At 55.9% G+C, this 19380-nt stretch overlaps 6 protein-coding genes across 6 annotated transcripts; 3 read left to right on the top strand and 3 right to left on the bottom strand.

Annotated features, from left to right (window-relative positions):
- Positions 1–2548: 2548 nt before the first annotated feature.
- Positions 2549–3570, bottom strand: F5Z01DRAFT_30110 (uncharacterized protein). The gene is made up of 2 exons (XM_046258878.1): positions 3349–3570; positions 2549–3295 (listed from the first exon to the last, which is right to left on the bottom strand). Exons 1-2 carry the CDS (start codon positions 3461–3463, stop codon positions 2799–2801), a joined length of 612 nt encoding a protein of 203 aa, XP_046123134.1. The 5' UTR covers positions 3464–3570; the 3' UTR covers positions 2549–2798.
- A 645-nt stretch (positions 3571–4215) lies between these two features.
- F5Z01DRAFT_30137 (uncharacterized protein) lies at positions 4216–7087 on the top strand. The gene is made up of 3 exons (XM_046258881.1): positions 4216–4244; positions 4340–4824; positions 4874–7087. The coding sequence occupies exons 2-3, from the start codon at positions 4558–4560 to the stop codon at positions 6908–6910; spliced, it is 2304 nt and encodes a 767-aa protein (XP_046123133.1). The 5' UTR covers positions 4216–4244; positions 4340–4557; the 3' UTR covers positions 6911–7087.
- Positions 7088–7090: 3 nt separating this feature from the next.
- On the bottom strand, positions 7091–12137 carry F5Z01DRAFT_642604 (uncharacterized protein). The gene has a single exon (XM_046262653.1). The coding sequence runs from the start codon at positions 11995–11997 to the stop codon at positions 7264–7266; it is 4734 nt and encodes a 1577-aa protein (XP_046123132.1). The 5' UTR covers positions 11998–12137; the 3' UTR covers positions 7091–7263.
- Positions 12138–12385: 248 nt separating this feature from the next.
- On the bottom strand, positions 12386–13338 carry F5Z01DRAFT_642603 (uncharacterized protein). The gene has a single exon (XM_046262652.1). It carries the CDS (start codon positions 13213–13215, stop codon positions 12721–12723), a length of 495 nt encoding a protein of 164 aa, XP_046123131.1. The 5' UTR covers positions 13216–13338; the 3' UTR covers positions 12386–12720.
- A 2224-nt stretch (positions 13339–15562) lies between these two features.
- F5Z01DRAFT_29542 (phosphatidylinositol 3 and 4-kinase-domain-containing protein) lies at positions 15563–18328 on the top strand. The gene is made up of 3 exons (XM_046258846.1): positions 15563–16399; positions 16450–17238; positions 17289–18328. Exons 1-3 carry the CDS (start codon positions 15744–15746, stop codon positions 18109–18111), a joined length of 2268 nt encoding a protein of 755 aa, XP_046123130.1. The 5' UTR covers positions 15563–15743; the 3' UTR covers positions 18112–18328.
- F5Z01DRAFT_29789 (uncharacterized protein) lies at positions 18216–19290 on the top strand. The gene has a single exon (XM_046258858.1). The coding sequence runs from the start codon at positions 18545–18547 to the stop codon at positions 19151–19153; it is 609 nt and encodes a 202-aa protein (XP_046123129.1). The 5' UTR covers positions 18216–18544; the 3' UTR covers positions 19154–19290.
- Positions 19291–19380: the final 90 nt, after the last annotated feature.

The raw sequence follows: 19380 nt of genomic DNA, 5'->3' as shown, positions 1-19380 counted from the left end.
GTAGGCCCTAAGATAGAGATGCGACGGGCCTCAATGCGAAGATGGGCGTGAACAGCTCGAGGCTGGCTGGGAGCTGATGGAGTTCGATGTGGCAGCTATGCGGGCGTGGCTTTCATTCCTCAGCGAGTGTGGGTGGGTGGTGCTGCTCCAAAAAGTGGCGTTGCGAGCGAGGGATGGCGCACAAGGCTGCGAGACGCGGACGTGCTGTGTGTCAGAAGCTGTAAGAACGGCACGACGCTCCAAAGAGGAGGATGAGGACAGCGCTATAGCAAAGCAAGACGCACAGAGGGAAGATGGAGAGACGATGGTGCCGCCATGCGCGCAGACAGATGGCTGTGGACAAAGGGCAATCTTGGACATCCATCTGGCGCCAGTGGCCACGCACACAGGGGGCCGCTAGCGTGGGAATCGCTGCCTGTGGCACAGGGTGGGGACGCTCGCTAATAACCGCCATTCTCAATCTGTATCAGGGGTCGAGCCTGGTATTCTGTCCCTGGATGAATTACAGACAACTTGCCGGCCCTCTTCCACCTTGTCGTCTAGAGATAAATATAATTACAACCAAATGACAGACAGCGCAAGTACGAGCGCCCATCCAGACGTTGTATTCTGGTCATTGACACTCGACAACGAGTCAACGGCATCAGACTGGCCGGGGCCTAAAGTGGAATCGGAGACTAATAACAGTAGGACACTGGTCTTGCGCTATTCGCCGCCCTTGTCTGTCCAGTTGCAATGGTGTCGTCCTTACATGAGTTTCCCAGAGGATGACAGGACCAACCACTCGAAGTGCAGCAGAGTCCGTGCCGTACAGCTGCCTTTGCCCTTGTAGGTTGTCGTGTTGGGACTTGGGACGCACGTCTCTCCGTGCCTGCAGAATGATAGCTCAGCTTCCACTGTAATTACGAGTCGGTTGTTGTTCAACAGAGATCAAGTATTGTATTTTTCCCGCCTCAGGACGACCGTCCACAATCCTTCCAACCTATTCTCCCCAGCAGACGGCATCTCTCGAGGCTACATACTCCCCCATCCTATGCCAGGTTTCACGACGGGCTGTTGCTGGTGCTCGAGTCTCGACGTTGACCTTCCACACCGTGACCAGCTCGCAGTGGAGCCGCTTTGGAGATACGCCGGGGTTTTGGTGGGTGGGGACTCTCACGGATGCAGGGGAGGGTCCAGTCACTTCGTCTCGGACTCTCGAGCACATTACAGAGCCTCGCACCTTGCACTTGTTGAGCTCTTGAGCCAGCGGCAGCTCGTCGACAATCCCTGAACACAAAGTTCTAAAAAGCAGGTGATCTATCCGTTCATTTGCCTGGTCTCGCACCGGCAGTGAAGACGAATGTGGCAAACCACGAACTTGCGAACCCCTTCTTTTCCTCATCACTGCTTCACGTCAGCAGAGTCGCACTCGCGCTTGTTGCATTGCACGCTCCTGGTTTCCTTTTGCACACGGAATAATAAGGATTCAACGCAGTCCGCCGGATAAAGTGGTCAGCCATTGACAACCTTTGTCGTCAAGGGATGTCGGCAGCCGTGATTCTTTGTTCTGATCGCTGTGTAAGTAAGGTACGTAGGTACAAGTACTTGCTATCCGTAAGAAGAAGGTATACCAAGTAGTATAGCTCTGATTATATCTCCCACCGCCTATGTCTCACTTCCTCGATATCATTATAAGGTACAGACTTGCTGCGTGTGCCGGCATTGTCACTACTGCACGTGCTAGCGACGTTGTACAAGGAGGATATTCCTGCCTCTGGATTCTAGAAGACCCAGCGTCGATATCTCAGACTGCGTCGCAAGAGTTCACGACGAAGCAGTCGCAAGAGTTCACGACGAAGCACATGGAGCAACACTATCAGCTCCTTCAGAAGCTCTTCAGGAGTTGTCAACGCCAGTCACGAAGCCAACGTTAGAACCAACATCTTCATAGTGATTAATTACAGTAGCCCCCCGTGCATGCAAGAATTGCGGAGTCACAGGCATGAATCTTGAACCCTGGCGGGATTTCCACAATTAGTACCCCTGTCTCGAAACGGCCCAACAACCCCAGCAGGAGAACATGAAACAGCCGCGATGGTGATTGCAATTTGAACCTGGCTCGCAACAGGCAACCCGTGATTTTCGCTACGGACGTACGAGGCAGGCAGGCGACCGCGAGACCCCCTCAGTCGGGTATGGCTTTCGGGGCCGCGAACGTGGGTGGAAAGCTAACAGCCGGGCCACTGTTTCACACCATGTCTCAAACATCTTCAACACCACATCCCTTTGGCTGTTGTGTGGCTTCTTCCCGTCCATGCCAAGCCGCTGTTTCGTGACCGATTCAACTTGGCCATGATTGATGGAAAAAGAAAGACGATATGACAGGGACTTGGTCCATCGTTCTCTGCCGCACAAAATAATAGCCGAAGCAACTATAGCTGTATCAGGTTGGCACTGCCGGATCTACAGCACAGGCGGTGACGATCGCCCATTGTGATAGATGACCCGTGTGTTATATGGATAGGGCTGCTGAGCATATTAGGTATTACACCGCACACGTGAGTGCCACGTACATTAGTCGATACTATTATTCGTACCTCGATGACATGGCGTTGTGTGCTCAGAAGGCAGCAATGCCTTGACAATGGTAATGGTCGGGACCACAAGCCAGATAATACCAGACGTCGCATCAAACACAATACGTTACAGCTCATCGCAAAGTGGTACCTACTTGATTAGGACCGCTATGTGATTCGGCAGCATTTTCAAAACGCGAAGCGCCTTGCCAAACTTAACTCAAACTGAAAATCATGACTTTACTCGCCCATCATCTTCTTCACCTTCTCAAGCAGGAGACCGCTCTCGCGACCCAGCTTCTTCTTGCCGTCTTTGCCCCTTGTCTTCGCCATGGCTCTCTTGTACCTCTCTCGCTCCGCAATTTTCTGCTCGCGCTCGGCCCGCCGGCGCGCTGCCTCTGCTTTGCGTGCCTCAATCTCAGCCTTGTGCTCCTCAGCCTTGGCCAATTGCTTGTCATAGTATCCTGGCCGCCGTGTGCAGCGACGGTGGCCGTCGGCGTCCACTGGTTCGCCGTTTGCGATGGCGTTCTTCTGGGCTACTTCCTCGTCCTTGAGCATCAGCTGTCTCGTGGGGTGGAGCGCTTCACTCGCGTCCTCATCGTTGTGCGCTTTTTCCTCGTGCACCTCATCGTGCTGCTGCTCTTGCTCCTTCTCCTTCTTATCTTCCTCGGCTTTGACCTTGGCGTATTGTTTCTTGACCTTGGCCTTGTGGATCAAGTCTTGCTTGATTTTGGTGACTGTGTCGCGTGAGCTTCCCCATAGTATGAGTGAATGCGACAGCAGGACTTACCTTTCCGTCGCCAAGGTCCGTCTGGTAGATTATCTGGCCCGACTCTAAATCCCTTCTTGGGCTTTTTCGGTTCCTGCGATGACTTCGCATCGTCTAGAGGGCGTTTGGGCGCCATGTTGTGCTTGGGTGGATGAGTTGTCGTCGAGAATGTGAACCATGGAAATTTTTTGAGATGCGATTTGAGTGGCGGATCAACCGTGGTGCTGGGTCTCGCTGTCCTCCGCCGTGCGTGAGTACGTGCGTGGCAGACAACTTAGTGCCCCTTTTGGATCTCTACTAATTGTTCTACAGAGCCCAGTGACCATTGCATTGGTATCTCCAGTCAATATTCATGTTACATATTCTCCGAATGCTTCGCTCCTGCCTGACCTTTCTTCCTCACTGCTGTTACGTGCTGGCAGGCTGGCACCTGGCACAGGACCCCTAGCCCCACCCGCTACGCTCCGCCGAATATGGCAATACCTACCGTACCTAAGCTGCAACAGATTACGTGGGTTGGGCTCTGTAATGTTGAAGTTGCGCTTGAAATAGACTCCAGTCCCTATATGGAGTTGATTCTTTTTGATCCTCAACATCAGTGGTACCCAAAGGGACTGGGCCTGCGGCAGAATGATCGCCATGCGTAACGAAGGACTGCAGTAAAGCTGTGCCGGTGCATGCACAACTTAAGTTCTGCGCTAATAGGCGGCAGCTGCCCCAGAATGACGGCATGCGGCCCTGAATCATGGGCAATTAATGCGGGACGCGGCGTAATTGTTAGGCGTGCTTTCAGCATTTCAGCCTTCCAGTCCGCTCACCGCTTAAGGATGGATGGGTCATCTGCTGGTGATCAACTTTCATCACCTCTACGAAATCGCCCATGATCATAGCTTGTCCCTACCGCGATCCAGCTTCCTGTAGTCACCTAGCCTCGCCCTCTTTCTTCGTGCTATGCGTTCCTTTTACTGACTCTGTATTGACTCGTCGCTTATTCATCTAAACCCTAGTTCAGCCAAAGCAACCAGGCACGCGCCGACATCGCCTGCATCCGTCCATACCCGTTGGTTGGTTCCAACCGCTGCCGCTTCGAAGCACGTACGGCACACGACAGTCAACGAAAGTCGTTGGGCAGCGAGCAAAACCGAATCTGCACCTCCATCGGTTACATGATTTCTCGGAATTCAGAACAGCTTCAGAGCCGCAGCTTCGCTGTGGTTCAGACCAGTAATCATGCCTATCGCACACGACGACCTCAACAATCATGACGATGTTCTTGAACCCCACGACATGGAGAGTACGATCCTCGGCCGCCCTCGGCCGCCCTTGAGCCGTCTGTCAGAGGAGAGCTTGAGAACTGAATTCTGCGAGGGGCCTATCCCGGATAGCCCGCAAATGATGCCTAGTCGCAAGTCGGACGAAGACATGACTTCCAGTCGGGAAGAGCTGATTGAGAAGCTTAAGAAGGGTGAGAGCCTAACCTGGGTACCGAGTCGTCACGTATGTTTCCCAGAATATGAACTAGTAGCCATGGCTCACAATTCTCAAGCTTGAAACCCTCCTGCGCCGCCAAAGCCCCGAAGCTCATTGTCCAAGGAACACCCAAGCGCTGGCCGACTCCCCAGAACTGCAACCCGCAATGGAAATCACACCAGACAAAATAAAGTCGCAGGCGGCACCCGACGCGAGGGTTCGAGATGGCATGAGTCTGGAGAGACCTGGGTCGGCTTTGCACTCGGGGGATTTCACGGACGACGATGGTAACGATGCGAACAGGAGGTCCCATCCGCGCCGACCACAGCTCGACACATGGGCAGCCACCTCGCCCCCTCGAGATTTCACGTCTTACTTGCGGCACGGCCGAGGCCAAGGTGTTTCCAGATCTCGCCGTCGTGACTCGATACCTGTAGGCACTTCGCCGCACTCTATATCCTCTTCCCTCTCATCGAGCCTTGCCTTCCAACCGCCAACGAGCCCTCTGGTGTGCTCAGAGACGAACGAGGATCTAGAAATAGCCGAGGCGCTGGATCATATGGAGATCCCTTCCCCGACGCCTAACATGCGGAGGCATACGTTTTACGCTGCGCAGTCCTCGCCTTACGCATCGCCTTCGGCCAGAATGTCGTCGCACTCCAATATGCCAACCCACAGACGCCAAGGATCCTTTCCCACACAAGCGCACCAGCCCAGACGGTCTCTGAGCTTCCTGAATGGCGGCGAAGCGACGTTGTCACCGCCGACACCAAACATGATGCGAGCTGCCCGTCGGTCATCACTTGGTACGGATGCTTCACCCCTCTCACGGCACGCTGCAATGGTTGGCTCGTATGAGGAGAGCATACTTCGCGGACGCATGTCAACAACGCCGTCCAAACCTCTCGACTTTATGGCTCAAATTGCGGTTCTAGGGATGGGAAAGTGCAAGTCGAGTCTGCGTTGCCCAGCGCACGTCACCCTTCCGTTCCACGCAGTTTACTACAGCTACAACACTACTTCCCATGGTCGGCCTACGTCTGACGACAGCCCCAGCCCTTATGTTGGACAAATCGACCTCGAGAACGGGCTTCCTAACCAGGATGATTCCCGCTCGAGGAGGAAAGCACAAAGCCGCTGCAGCGGCCGGAATTCCATGGACATGGCCATAGCTTCTTCAGCGTGCGAAGAAGAGATGGAGTCACATCGACCTCAAAAGTCAAGGAGAACATCTGCTGCACCTAGAGCACCACCAGGAGGCAGCTACCGCATACCCGAAAAGGGACAGCTCCAGATCATCATCAAAAACCAAAACAAAACTGCTGTCAAACTTTTCCTAGTGCCCTACGACCTTGCTGGCATGGAGCCTGGCACCAAAACATTTGTTCGTCAGCGATGCTTCTCTGCCGGCCCGATCATCGACGGCGTACCACCCATCGGCTCTGGTCCTCCCGATAAACAGACCCTGCGCTACCTCATTCATCTCCATATATGCTCGCCGTCCAGAGGGCGTTTCTATCTCTACAAGAGCATCAGGGTCGTCTTTGCAAACCGGGTACCTGATGGTAAGGAAAGGTTGCGAAGTGAGACAACGTGGCCTGAGCCTCGTTTCACACCTTACAAAGCCATCAGGGTGATGCACCCGCCAATGTCTACGGGAGCTGGCGCCGGGGCAGCTCTTGCTGCTGACAAGGCCTTCCGAAGGCGAAGCTCGGGAATCTCATTTCCCAGTATCCCGCGCGACTTGTCGGATGGCGTGTCCCCCTCAACTCCCTATCCATTCGCATCCGCCTTGGCTTCGGGCCATGCAACCACAGTCGAGCCGATCCCTTTCACGTCCCCGGTTCCAGAGCGACCCAACAGCGAAGCAAGCAACGCGGCCAACGACCCAATGGAGGGCATTCGATTGCCCGAATCACGAGATGTGACTCGTCCCTCAAGCGGCGCTTCGAGCGCTGGACCAGTCTGGGAGGCCGGTCAATACGCAAAGCTTAGCAAGGGCGACCAGGGGTACGGCATTAATGGGTTTGCCTCTGGCAGCCCAGGCTCAGAAGGATTGCTCTCCCAGCGACTGCGATCGTTGAGACCGAGTTCACCATCTGACGAAGGCTGAGTGACCTTCTCGCCGCCATGCCAACCACAAGGGCCATGGGGCTTCCGGGTGGTGTTCAAGCGTTTGGTATTTCATCTGGTAATTTGCACATAATATCCACGGGTACTTGATACAGCGTTGCAAATCGCTCGGAAAGCGCGAGCGTGTATTATAATTCCAGCGGTGATGTACAATTAATGATACATATTTATATGCTCCCGTTCCATGTACCGCCGAATGGATATACAGATCCCGTACCAAAGTGTACAATGCTAATATACAACACTCCCTCTTCGAAAACCAATCGTGGTCATATATCTTGCCCGCCCAATGAATGCTCCTAATCGTGAGAGCTCAAAACGTGATATGGGCGCTTAACTGGCCCCGCTGCCAAAGAACTTCTCCTCAAAAGCACTGGCATCGATCCTGGCGTCGTCACTCTTTGTATCTTGCTGCTGCTTCTGCTTGTTCCTCTTCTTCCCGTTCTTCTTGGTGGACGAAACACCATCCGCCTCGTCGCCTTCGTCCTCCCGCACGGGGGCATCGTAGCTGACATGAACAATGGGCCGACGAACCACCTGTGGCTTGAGCTCCTGCTCCTCCTCTGCGTAGGGATCATACGGCGGATCCCCTGAGGCGATGAGTATCTTGCGGATCCGGGCAATCGCATCCGAGACGGAGGAGGCGGTCTTGGGATGATACGCGATCTTCTTCATGCGCTCGTTCTGTCGGCGACGGACATTGTTCCAAAAGTCAGTCCGGCGCGCCTTGGGGCAGCCCTTGCCCTTGCTGGGCTGTAGCGGATCAAACGGCTCGGCAGGCGCAGGCAGGGGTGGATAGTTGAGAGTATATTTCCGCCCCACGGGATCCGCAGTCTTGAGCTGGTCCTCTGCCTCTGGGCTTTGCACCGCGAGGCGCCTCTGGCGGATGGAGGAGAAGGACTTTTTGTCCTTGACGGGGATCTGGTCCCAATCCAATATGAAACCGGGGGGCCGCGACTGGACGGCTGGCGGTCGGTGTTTGTCGGCGATCTCGCGGAGGGGCGAGGACCAATACCATGACTGGGCCGGGAGATTTTCTCGCGTCTCATCTGCGTCTTTGGGCGGGCGCTGATCGGCGGGTAACTCTGCACGTTGCTCGTCTCGCGCCTCTTGGTGCAGAAGTGCATCGCCGAGCTTCTTGATCTTAAGCTGCTCGGGCGAGCGAGGGGTGATCACGCGCACAGGGTCGGTGAGCTTGCTGATGTGGTCGCGCAGAATCCTGTACATCTCGTATGTGTCCTCGTAGGTCTCAGGGGCGACCGCTGCTCTCACCATCTTCTCCGACATGTCAGAGTCGGTCATGGCCACGGCGTCAATCTCCTCAAGCTGCCGCTCCAGCGCGCCCACCATCTGTCGCAGCTCGCCCAAAGACATGGTCGCCAGCATCTTCACCGCGGCCTTGTGCACGCGCATGCTCGGGTTGACCTTGTGCTCGGAGCCAGGTGGTGGCTCGTAGCGTCGAAAGGCTCGCTTCAGCAGGGGCATGGTGGCCTCGATGCGCTTCACTCGGCGCATCGCCGTGGCATACAGCGGAGCATCCAGCGTGGCGTCGACCCAGACATTGCGCATTTCTTGGATCAGGAGCGGCGGGACTCTGGGGAACCGAGTGCTTCTGGTCTTGCGACGCTCGTCGTGGGAAGGAAACATTGTCCACCAGTTGGTCCACGTGGGCATGAGGTACTTTTCCGTCAACTCCATGGCGCGATCAGCTTCGCCATTGTCAAGCATGGTCTTGAGCACACGTTTCCACACGACCCAGGTGAACATGAAGCCGACTGAGAGGCATTCGTCGACGACTCCGCGGAGCTTCCTGCCCATATTCTGCATCGCACACGCTTCGGTGAAGCGCAGAAGCATGGGGTTGATGTCGTACTTGAAGCCCGGATAGACCTTGGCATTGTTTGGGGGACACCATTTCTTGAGTAGCTTCGGCCATGTGTCGTCCCAGATCGCCTGGACGCGGTCGTAGTCCTCGGCTCTGAATGCCCTGGTCATCAAGGAGGTGGTCAGCGTGTGAGGGAGCATCTCGCCCTTCTCCAACTCCGGGAAGAGCTCCGAGTATAGGCCAACGAGTTCATCGACAAGGTGCGGCTGGTTCATGTCGATCATGAGCCGAGCTGCTTGGCCAATGTTCTGGGTCACGATGCGCAGACGACGCACATCACGGGCGACCTCCTGCTGTTCCACCTCTCTCCGTAGTGATCCAAATACCCTCTCGCACATCTGATTCACGTCAATGGCAGACGGATAGTACTTGAGGAGCATCTGAGTGTAAGAGACGATTGCGTTGAAGGGGATCGGTATCGAATGATTCTCCATCAACACCATCAACCGCTCTGCGTCTGGCCGATTGTTGCCGCGGACAGCCCCAGCCATCAGAATCGAGAAGTGTTCCGAATCCACCAGGAAAGGCGAATACTTGAGCGTATCGCGCAGGATGGTCATGGCCTGGATGGTCGAGTGCACTTGCGTCAAGGCTCGGAGTAGACAAGCAAGGGTGTCACGATCCCACTCGTACTTGAGTTCCTTCATGGTCGCCAATATATCGTAGACCCGTTTCGTGTCGCCCTCAAGACCGTAGTGCAAGATCAGCGCGTTCCAGCTGTGCGTGCCCACATTGATGCGACGTCCGTGCAGCTCGCGACAAATGGCTTCGGCAGCCCTCGTCTGACCACTCTTACAGTACGCGGTGATCAGCGGGTGAACAACCTCCTTGTCCAGGCCAAGACGCCGCTTTTGCACCTCGTTGAAGAATCCCAGGACCGTCTCGACATCTCCTTTTTTCGCAGGGATCGCCATGAGCTGTGAGAACGTCTGGCGGCTGGGCTCTGAAACGTTGCAAATGTGGTCATAGCAGGTCATAGCATCGTCCCACTTGCCCAGCCGCATGTGAGCCTTCAGAAGGATATTCCAGCACGTAATATCGGGCTCGACGCCGTAGTCGTTCCTCATGATCTGGAGCTGGCGCTCAACGGCCTTGACATCGCCACCTTGCGCGTGAACGTTGAGCAGGCTGGTGAAACCCCTGGGCTTGGTCAACTTGTCAGGCAGCGCCTGCACGTAACGAGCCCACAGCTCAGTCACCTTCTGAACATTGCCTTCTTGGGCGTAGAGTTTGAGGTATTTGCTGAACGCCCAATCACTGAGTTCGCCGTGGAAGGAGACCCAATCTTCGCGTAGCTGCTCAAGGGCTTTCTTGTTCTGGGGAAAGTGCAATTTGAAGACACCGCGCAGGGCGAAGAAGTTCGGCTTCGCACCGGGCAGGACTCGGTAGTCCTGGTAGATTCCGTACAGGCCGTATGCTGTGGTTTTGTCGTGGACTTTCTCATACCATCTGTCAAACATCCGCCAGAGGTACTCGTCGTACCAATCATGATTCTGCCAGAACGCTAGTATCGTGCGCGCATGTGTCGGTGCGCAGGGCTTTTGTAAAGTGGCCACTGCGAATGCTCGCCTGAGGACCAGCAACGAGTTCCTGGTGAGCTCCTCGGACTCAAGCCACCTCTCCACCAGTCGATCGTCAGCCGCCAGCCATCGCTCAAACGAAAAGTACAATCCGGCTAGCTTGTCGAGCTCAAAGATTGGTTGCAGTAGCTTCGTGTCCAGTGTGTCCTGCTGATTGTGACGCGCCAGCAATCTTGTGTTGGCTAACCACACGTCCATCATCGTCGTCCATTGTTGCTTGTTGATAGAGTCGATCAGAAGGTATTGCAGGCCTCCCGTCAGGTCCTTCTCAGTAATGCCCTTCTTGAAGATGTCAATGGCGGCCTGCTGGTCGCCATTGCGCAAATGGACGAGGACCACGGCAGAAAGATACTCATTGTCCCAATACTCCACAGCCGTCTTTGGTATGAGAGACGCAACACGATCGCGCTCGACGATGTTGTCTGCCCTCGATAGGTAGGCCACCACTTTCGGCCGCATGATGGGGCGATCGTGATCCTGTAGAAGTAGGTAGAGATCCCAGACCTCGCGATAGCGCTCCCCCTGGGGGTCGGCCAGGTACTGTTCGAGGTGCTGCTTGGCGGCAGCTATCCGGCTTCTGCCAACAAAGACAGCCGCCATGTCTTCTGCGCTCTTTTCAAACTCGCGACCCTCAGGCGACGCTGATGGCGCGCGCGCGAATACGTCGACGGGCTGTACATTGATCTCGGACTCCCAGCCTGCCGTTGGGGCCATGGCATCGTCATAGATCGCCTGTTCTGCAGCTTCCTGGTTGTCGTCAATGGTGTTTTTATCCTGGGCCTCACGACCTTGACGTTCGACTTGATGGTCCCACATGACAGCCTTCCGTGGCTCAACCGCCCGGGGAATCTGCGCTGGCCTTGACTCGTCTGCTGAATTCGGCCACCCGTCATGTTCTGGCTCAGGTGCATCAGTGTAAAGATCAGCCCCCTCGAATCGATTGAGTCTCGATGCCCGTGAGGTTTCCGGGCCCTGGTCTGCGGACTCATGTGCAGCTTGTGATGTCTCTGTCACCAAATTGGCGATTGCTTCAGCATCCTCATGGACGTTGGCGCTAGGAGTATGTACGTCGTCGTTCCTCTCTGATGCAGCGGTTTGGTGTGATCGTGTCCCTTCTGTTCCTTCCACGCGCGAAGATCGATGTCGTTCTGATATTGACGGTGGCCTGTGAATGGCATCCTGCTGCTTAAGACGGCCAGGGGTTGCGGGGCCGCGACCAGCCTGGGCCACATGATGCTCTGCGTCTTCGGGCGCATGCGATCTGACAGCATCACTGGTCGAGTGCAGTCTTCGCACGCATCCGTTCCAGCAGATAGGCGCCCGTCTACTTCGCGAGACAGAAGGTCGCTCTTTACGAAGCAGCCCATATGTTCCTCTCGGGTACAGGAAGTCCAGCCACGGAGAGTTCGACGGCCGTGAAGAAGACACGTCGCTATCCCTCCGACTCGATCTCCTCCGTGCTATCGCCTTGGTATGGGCGCCATGACTGTGTGCGAGATTCTGTAGCAGCCTCGGCCGCCGTGAGGGTCGCGTCGTGGATCGAGTCAGTATTCGGCGAAGATGACGGCCTGATTCGAGTCGGGCGGCCGTTCTCTGCAGCATACCGCACCTTCTGGTCGTTTTTCAACCAGATGCAGGCGTTGGAGGCGTTGTGCAGTAGCTGGTCGCGGGATGGTAAGGGGTGGCATGGGAAAATGGACGACGTCAAAAACTTTTGGAGAATCGGCTCATGAAGCTATTAGTGCAGGTCGCCCTTAGTCCGATGCATGAGTGGGGCCTCGCAGCTGCTCGCGCCAATGGACGCGTCGCTCCGAAAGCCGTTGAGAGGGGGACACAATAAATCCTGAACATGTCGGTCTATTATCGGCGAAGACTGTTCAACTTTCAATGACCAGCTTCAGGTGTATTACCCGTACAACCTGTGTCCAGTTACCAGATATCTAATTATGCACTACAAGTACTATCATCATGTGTCTGTGCTACTAGTAAGTAAACTTGGTCTCATTGATCATTAATACGAATCTGCATCATTATCTCGTACAGCAATGAATTGAAAAACAAACGCCGAACCCTGTTACCAATCCCCTTTCCGCTCCCAAAGACAAATGAGGTATCCCCGTCTCCCGCAATTGATCTCGAATGTCGTCTTGCTAGACTCAATCTTTTTTCTTTCTCTCTCTCGCACGTGCGCCCAATTTGTAGTGATACATGAAGACTCTCTGAGCTTCTAGCAAGGAAACATTATACTCCTCTGTGGAGGGAGAGCATCATCGTTGGATGACGCTCAGACGTCGACCTTAGCCGAGATGCAGCTTGTAGACACAATCAGCCTCGCATGTTGGGGGACGAGGTAGTGGAATTGGTAGGCTCGCTATCCACACGGACTTGGTGCCGCAGAGAGGAATGCGTTTCGACAGTCTTTTGTTGCATGTCGGCCTCCAGTCGTCGAGGGCCCCGGCTGCGGCTTCTGGTGCGGCGGCGTCGTTGCTGGAGCGCCGCTGTCTGAGAGGGCGACGAGTCTCTGGCCGGGCGCGAGGGACAGTGTTCGCGACGGGCGTCGCGCAGCCGGTTGTGGAGGAGTATCTGGCGTGTGGGGGAGAGCATGGAGCGCGATGGGTTGCGGGAGGCAGGGCCTGGGGGAGACGATGCTCGTTGGCGGGAACGACCTCTGAATGTGCTAGATTCCACCTTGTCCAACCGTTCGCCAGCAAGAGCTGCCCTGGGGTGGCTACGGTCGCGGGTGCGACCTCGCATCATGTCGGAGCCTGGCATGGGAGAGTGGGTGATGGAGGTGTCGATGCCACGAGAAACGGCTTGCATTCTCTGTGGTCGGTTGGTTGTCGCGGCGTAGCTAAGGTAGGTACGTAGTAGGTCTGGATGGGCACGAACGGAAGGTATTGGTATGAGAATGAGTAAAGGTTTTTGGTCAAGATATAGTTACAAGTGAATCCCGGGGTGATGAATTGAAACAAAGAAGGAGGTGTATCGGATTCCTGGAGGTGGCTTGTCTGGGCTATTATAAGAAAGTTGATAAGCTACCTGAGGCAAGTAATGCTTCCAGGGTTCTTTCGACCAAGATGGCCCAAGCATCCAAAAATGAAATGAGTCAGTCAAGGTCCCAGGATGACGGGTGGGCTGGTCTTATCAATGGAAACTAGCAACCAGACAGGGTACAAGGTCGAACAAGGGAGAGAGAAAAGATTGGTCAACAAACAGACAGACACTGTTCCGTCTGTGAGGAGGGGGATCACCTGATGGATGGTTGGATGGATGGAACAGCGGGCGTCGGAGAAGGATGGGCGGATTGGCCTCGCACCAGCCCAAGGCTCCAAGCCGCGTGCGTGCGTCCTACATCACTTCAACACGCAGCCTCTCAGGGTCCGAGCATACCTCCTCAAGGTACTAATTATTAATGATAAGTGCCCGGTGCCTACGCGGGGAAGCTGTCTCTCTGCCGCGCTGCATGGGTCTAGAGTTACTGGAGTCTAGACTACCTACTTCGTGCTAACGTTAGGCTACGACCGCAGTCCGCAGACCAGACACCTTCACAACTGGCATGATGGCCGTCCAAGAGGGCGCGGCGGGCTGATCTGACGTTGGGCAGCGGATCTGATGAATTGGCAATGCAATGCCGACGGGGTCATTCGGTGCAGGGGACGCTGGTCAGCCACTGCGTTGACCAACCCCAACTACAAGTACACCACATGGCCTCCGTCGTGGCACCAAGGAACGATCATCAATGAAGATTGATGGACACGTATACGGACTACATCCTGGCGCTACCGTCGTTCCTGTCCACAGTAATAGAGATTATAATACCCAATACTCCGTACTGAGGTGCCAATTCATTCTGCGGCTCAACGCATTCCACCAGACTGGGGATAGACCCTCCCATCGCCTTGGAGGTGCAGGTATGTGATAATGTGACCAAAATTAGAGTGCGACGGGATTCCACAGCACCAAGATGTCCTCTGCGGGGTGCTACCACGGCACCTTCACCAGAATGTTCGCTCGAGAAGCGTTCTACATCCGGCTGTTCTTAGGTCGAGCCCGTCTCTGTGTTTTGGGCACGATGGAGCATGGACCGATGGTGCGGGCGGCTGCCCTCTCTTTCCCCTTGCCAAATCAGGGCAACTTGGCACACGCGACACCTCCATCACAATTAGTCTAGATGCCCCCGACTGCTTATTAGGAGGTCATCCGTCACTGTTCCTGCGTCACCAATGTCTGCGGTTGTGTCTTTTTTTCCCACGCTCGTACGCCAGGTGTCTCCAGCTGGTCAACAACGTCTTTCTGTCGGCCTGAATCTGACGGACGATGGACACGGAACGTTGGTGGCGTTGCGGGGGGCAGTGTGTGTGGTGACACTGGTGATGGAATAGAGTTTGGGGTCGCTTTGCGGATCGCCCACCCGCGTGACGAGTGACGATTGTGAGTGACATTGGCTCGCTGATCATCTGGGGAAGCGGCATGGCCAAGAACCCCGAGGCTTGGTATTGCTATCACTGTTCGAAATGAGCACATTCTAGATCCTCGGCACCATATCACAAGAGCCGAAAATTTGCACATTGCAAAGGAAGGATTTGCTTCGTATGCTCTTTTGATGTCGTCTACAGGTACGAAGTACATTTGATCTGCGCGCTCAATCGTCCGCTATAGGGTACTTGCAAAAGACGGGTTATTTCGACAACCCTGTAGCAAAGGCACCTCCGAGACGACGCTAAACAGTACGTAACGAGATTGCTGAAAGCTAGGCGAAGATCACACAACGGCGTCTGTATCTTTGTTTGTCTTATCTCGGTTTTCTGAGGCCTCGCATGAGACCCTTGTGGTTGGAGATTCTCTCAGAAGACATTGGGAGCGTTCAACAAATACCTTCTGCATCCCCTGCACGATTGACGGAGCGCAGCCGGAGCCCCACATCTGGTCTCTTAGCTTCCGACAGGCTGGAGCTGCCAAGTTCCCACCAAACCGTTTCACTGTGACCAGCCTGGCAGCCTGGCAGGCAGCTCCACGTCCCCTGACGACAGGCCGCAGCTGGCATCTGCAATTAGCATGTGGGAAAACCGGACAGCAGGCGCGTCGTCGGTCAAGAAACACATCACCATTGCATCGCTCGGGTTGTGGCAGAAGGGTGCTCATCATCGCCAGACACTTTATTCCGCCAAATCCTAATCCTACCCACCAATTGTCTCTGAACCGTTTCTGGCCGGCCGCAACGGACCGTCCGCGACGTATCCTCATCCCTGCGTCAAGGGTCCGCGTCAACCCCCTTTCCCGACATCCAGCGAACACCCAGTCTTTAGAAATCACGACGGACCTTGAACAGGCGACAGCAACCAGACGTAATGCCGCGCGACCGCCCGGCCACGACGGGCTACGAACGCCTGGCCCAGGCCGACCAGCTCTCCGACTCGGACGATGACGACCTTGCCATCGACCAGCCCTCTGCCGCCCTCTCCGCACCTCGCTACGCACCCATCTCGAACCCCCCGCGCCCATCGCATCGCTCCGGTCTGCATACGCCTGCCTCCTCGCGACCCATCATCCACCACCGGTCGGGAAGCGCCGCAGGCGTCGACCTCAAGGCGATCAATGCCCGGCTGGAGCGCTGGGCCGATGAGATCGCGTCAAGATTCAAGCGGGGGCGTGGGAAGCACCAAGTCGGCGAGGAGGAGCGTTTTGAGATTCACCATTCGGTGTTCCAGCCACCCGAGGGCGTGAGGCCCATGTCTCCGGAAGAACTGGGGGGCTTGCAGGTCGGCCACATGGCACAGAGCGAGTTTGAGCGAATCGTGGATAGCGTACGGACGGCCATCGGCCAGGAGATCCACCCAAGTATGATTTCGCAGGGCAGCTCGGGCAGCTACTTTGCGCGTGACCCAGATGGCAAAATTGTGGGCGTCTTCAAGCCAAAGGACGAGGAGCCATACGCCGCTGGCAATCCCAAATGGAACAAGTGGATACACAGGAACTTGTTCCCGTGCTTCTTTGGGAGAGCATGGTACGTCTGTTCCCGCTTGGCATCTTACAAAAAACTGATGATTCGTGCAGCTTGATTCCCAATCTCTCCTATGTGAGCGAAGCGGCAGCCTACGTCCTCGATTGCCAGCTGCGAACGCATCTCGTGCCATATACCGACGTCGTCTGGCTCGCCTCGAAATCGTTTCACTACCCCTTCTGGGACCGACGCAAGTTCAACCGCAAGAAGCGGCCACTGCCCGCCAAGCCAGGCAGTTTCCAGGTCTTCCTCAAGGGCTTCAAGGACGCCAATGTGTTCCTGAGGGAGAACCCCTGGCCCGACCAGTACTGGTCGGGTCTGCGCACAAATGATGCACATCGAAAGAAGAAGAAGCGGTGGACTGAGAACTGCCGACCGTCGAGCAGGCCACCGAACGACGTGTCCTATAGTGACGACGAGGATCAGCTCGAGTCTGACCTCTCGCCATCACCGGAGCGTTTTGTCTGGACAGAGCCCTTGAAGCAGTCGTTGCGAGAAGAGTTGGAGAAGCTGGTGGTTTTGGATTACATCATGAGGAACACGGATCGAGGCTTGGACAATTGGATGATCAAGGTGGACTGGGAGACGGGGAAAGCGTCGATTGTGTCGGATCCAGTCCGCATGAATATGGAGCCCGTGGCGGAAGAAGAAGGGCCACGACCAGCCCAGGCAGGACGGAGTCACAGCGCCGGCGCTACACCGCGAGCCGCCAATCCCTACAAGAGTCACAAGCCGATGGAGGCGAAGAACAGAGAACCAGCGGGGAATCAACCATCGATCGTGATAGGAGCCATCGACAACTCGCTCTCCTGGCCTTGGAAGCACCCCGATGCATGGCGAAGGTACGTCAAGGCTCACCCGCGCTCGCGAGACACGCACTGACATGCAGCAGTTTCCCCTTTGGCTGGCTCTTCCTCCCAGTGGACCTGATTGGACGCCCATTCTCACAAAAGACGCGCGACCACTTCTTGCCGCTCCTGACATCGACTGCATGGTGGACGCAGACGACCATGGCACTCAAGCGGGTGTTCCAGAACGACAATGATTTCAAGGAGCGCATGTTTGCCAAGCAGCTCGCGGTAATGAAGGGCCAAGCGTGGAACGTTGTCGAGGCCCTCAAGCAGCCTGACCACGGCCCTCTCGAGCTGACACGCCGCACAAAGGTCTGTGTGTGGGATGATCTTGTCGACGTGCCTGTCGCGGTGCCGATGCAAATGGCTACCTCTGGGACCGAAGCGCACGCCTGGGACGCCCCAACCCGCGAGTCGATGGACGAGGCGGATATCGCCGCCTCTGCACCGATACGGAAAGCCAAGGTGGACGACCTCCTTGGCCTGGGGAGTGCGCCGGTGGACATGCCACACCCAGGGCGCTTCGAGATTGCCTCGCCGACGGAGGAGCCGACGTCCCCCACCAGCGAGCGAGGAAAGGCCAGCTTCGGCTCCCTGGAGCGCCCGGCGCATCTCAAGCACCAACTGCCCACGTACCATGGCACATCACTCCCATCGCCCCAGAGCCGCCGTCAGAGGCGGTACTCGTTCACCCCGACGCTTCGACGGAGCAACAGCAGCATCGCCCGGCAGCTGTACGACGGGGACGACCTGGAAGGCGATATTGGCTATGCCGCTGCAGAAGGGCAGATGGGGAATCAGAGAAAGGTCATTGTTGAGCGTCTGGAAGCTGTGAAGACCAGCCCGTTCTTCACGTGGTGCTGAGTCGTCAGCCATGACCCAGATGGCGTGTCTGATTGTACTATGCAACCCCTTGCTGCCTATGTGGACGGCATACACATGCTATAGAGGGATGGTTTCATTTACAGGCGTTCGAGAAGGGCGGCGTTCGTTTATGATCTTGGGTCGTTTTGAGTATCGTGGGGCATAGACAGGTCAACGTGGACAGCATTGAATGCACTAGACAAGTGGCATGGTTTCTATACAATACGAAGTCTGATTTAATGCGACGTTTAGGAGTATCATTCAGTGTTCAAGCGAAATGCAACTGTACCTGTACGGTATTGCGTATCACCCTGCGGCCCCTTGACCCTTCGCGCATGCATGACGGATCCACACCAACCGTGATGCCAAATTGGAGAAAGCTGCCTCGAATTCAAGCTTCAACATTGCCATAACCACACGTCGACAATCCGCCATGGCCTCGCGATTCTCTCTCCAGCTCCTGCGCCGCCCGGCGCAGCACTACACAACTCGCTGCAGGGCCTCCCCCTCGATACCATGTCGCTTCTACGCCACCGCCGACAGCAGCGCACCGACCTCGGCGCCTTTCATGGCCACGCTCAAGACGGAGCTCAAGACGGCGATGCGCAACAAGGACACGCTCCGCCTGACCGTCCTGCGCGCCATCATGTCCCACAACCTCAACGCCTCCAAGACCAAGACGCCGCTCCGCACCGACGCCGACCTCGTCCTCGCCATTATGCGCATGCGTCGCGCCGTCGAGGACGCCCGCGCCGAAGCGAAGCAAGTCGGGCGGGAGGACCTGGCGACCAAGGCGGACGAGGAGGTCAAGATGTACGAGGACATTGAGAAGCTTAGCGGCGTGGAGGTCCTGGGCGCGCCGGAGCTCGAGCCCATTGTCCGGACGCAGGTCGACGCGCTCTACGAGCCGGGCGCCAAGACGAATGTTCTCGTCGGCAAGGTCATGGGCAAGGTGAAGGCGGCGACGGCTGGGAAGATTTTTGAGCCGCAGTTGCTGTCTTCTTTGGTGAAGAAGGCCATACAGGAGCGGGAGGAGCAGTAGCAAGGGCAACGGACCCGTGTATGAAAGTGTAGTATATGGACGAAGTGTACTCAAGCATGTATATGTAAACAAGAGATGGCGATCATTCACTAGGCAGTTGGATCTGCAGTAGCATGAGAGACGTGGACGGCTGTATTGTCTATATCTGCTGCTGCCGATGGTCGGAGGAACCTGAGTCACCTACTAAGGTAGGCATCAGAAATCCCAGACCTTGCCAAATCCTTACT

This window comes from Emericellopsis atlantica, assembly GCF_019669845.1.
Source record: "Emericellopsis atlantica unplaced genomic scaffold F5Z01scaffold_1, whole genome shotgun sequence".
Taxonomy (NCBI): domain Eukaryota; kingdom Fungi; phylum Ascomycota; class Sordariomycetes; order Hypocreales; family Bionectriaceae; genus Emericellopsis; species Emericellopsis atlantica.
The sequence above is the reverse complement of the archived record's forward strand: the minus strand, read 5'-3'. Positions and strand labels throughout refer to the sequence as shown.

Bases quoted from the DNA above. Each gene is read 5' to 3' on its own strand.
- F5Z01DRAFT_30110 (XM_046258878.1), bottom strand. From the start codon at position 3,463: ATGGCGCCCAAACGCCCTCTAGACGATGCGAAGTCATCGCAGGAACCG. The intron at 3,296-3,348 runs GTAAGTCCTGCT...CACGCGACACAG, and splicing joins CGGACCTTGGCGACGGAAAG to TCACCAAAATCAAGCAAGAC.
- F5Z01DRAFT_30137 (XM_046258881.1), top strand. From the start codon at position 4,558: ATGCCTATCGCACACGACGACCTCAACAATCATGACGATGTTCTTGAA. The intron at 4,825-4,873 runs GTATGTTTCCCA...ACAATTCTCAAG, and splicing joins CCTGGGTACCGAGTCGTCAC to CTTGAAACCCTCCTGCGCCG.
- F5Z01DRAFT_642604 (XM_046262653.1), bottom strand. From the start codon at position 11,997: ATGCTGCAGAGAACGGCCGCCCGACTCGAATCAGGCCGTCATCTTCGC.
- F5Z01DRAFT_642603 (XM_046262652.1), bottom strand. From the start codon at position 13,215: ATGCAAGCCGTTTCTCGTGGCATCGACACCTCCATCACCCACTCTCCC.
- F5Z01DRAFT_29542 (XM_046258846.1), top strand. From the start codon at position 15,744: ATGCCGCGCGACCGCCCGGCCACGACGGGCTACGAACGCCTGGCCCAG. The intron at 16,400-16,449 runs GTACGTCTGTTC...TGATTCGTGCAG, and splicing joins TGCTTCTTTGGGAGAGCATG to CTTGATTCCCAATCTCTCCT. The intron at 17,239-17,288 runs GTACGTCAAGGC...GACATGCAGCAG, and splicing joins CACCCCGATGCATGGCGAAG to TTTCCCCTTTGGCTGGCTCT.
- F5Z01DRAFT_29789 (XM_046258858.1), top strand. From the start codon at position 18,545: ATGGCCTCGCGATTCTCTCTCCAGCTCCTGCGCCGCCCGGCGCAGCAC.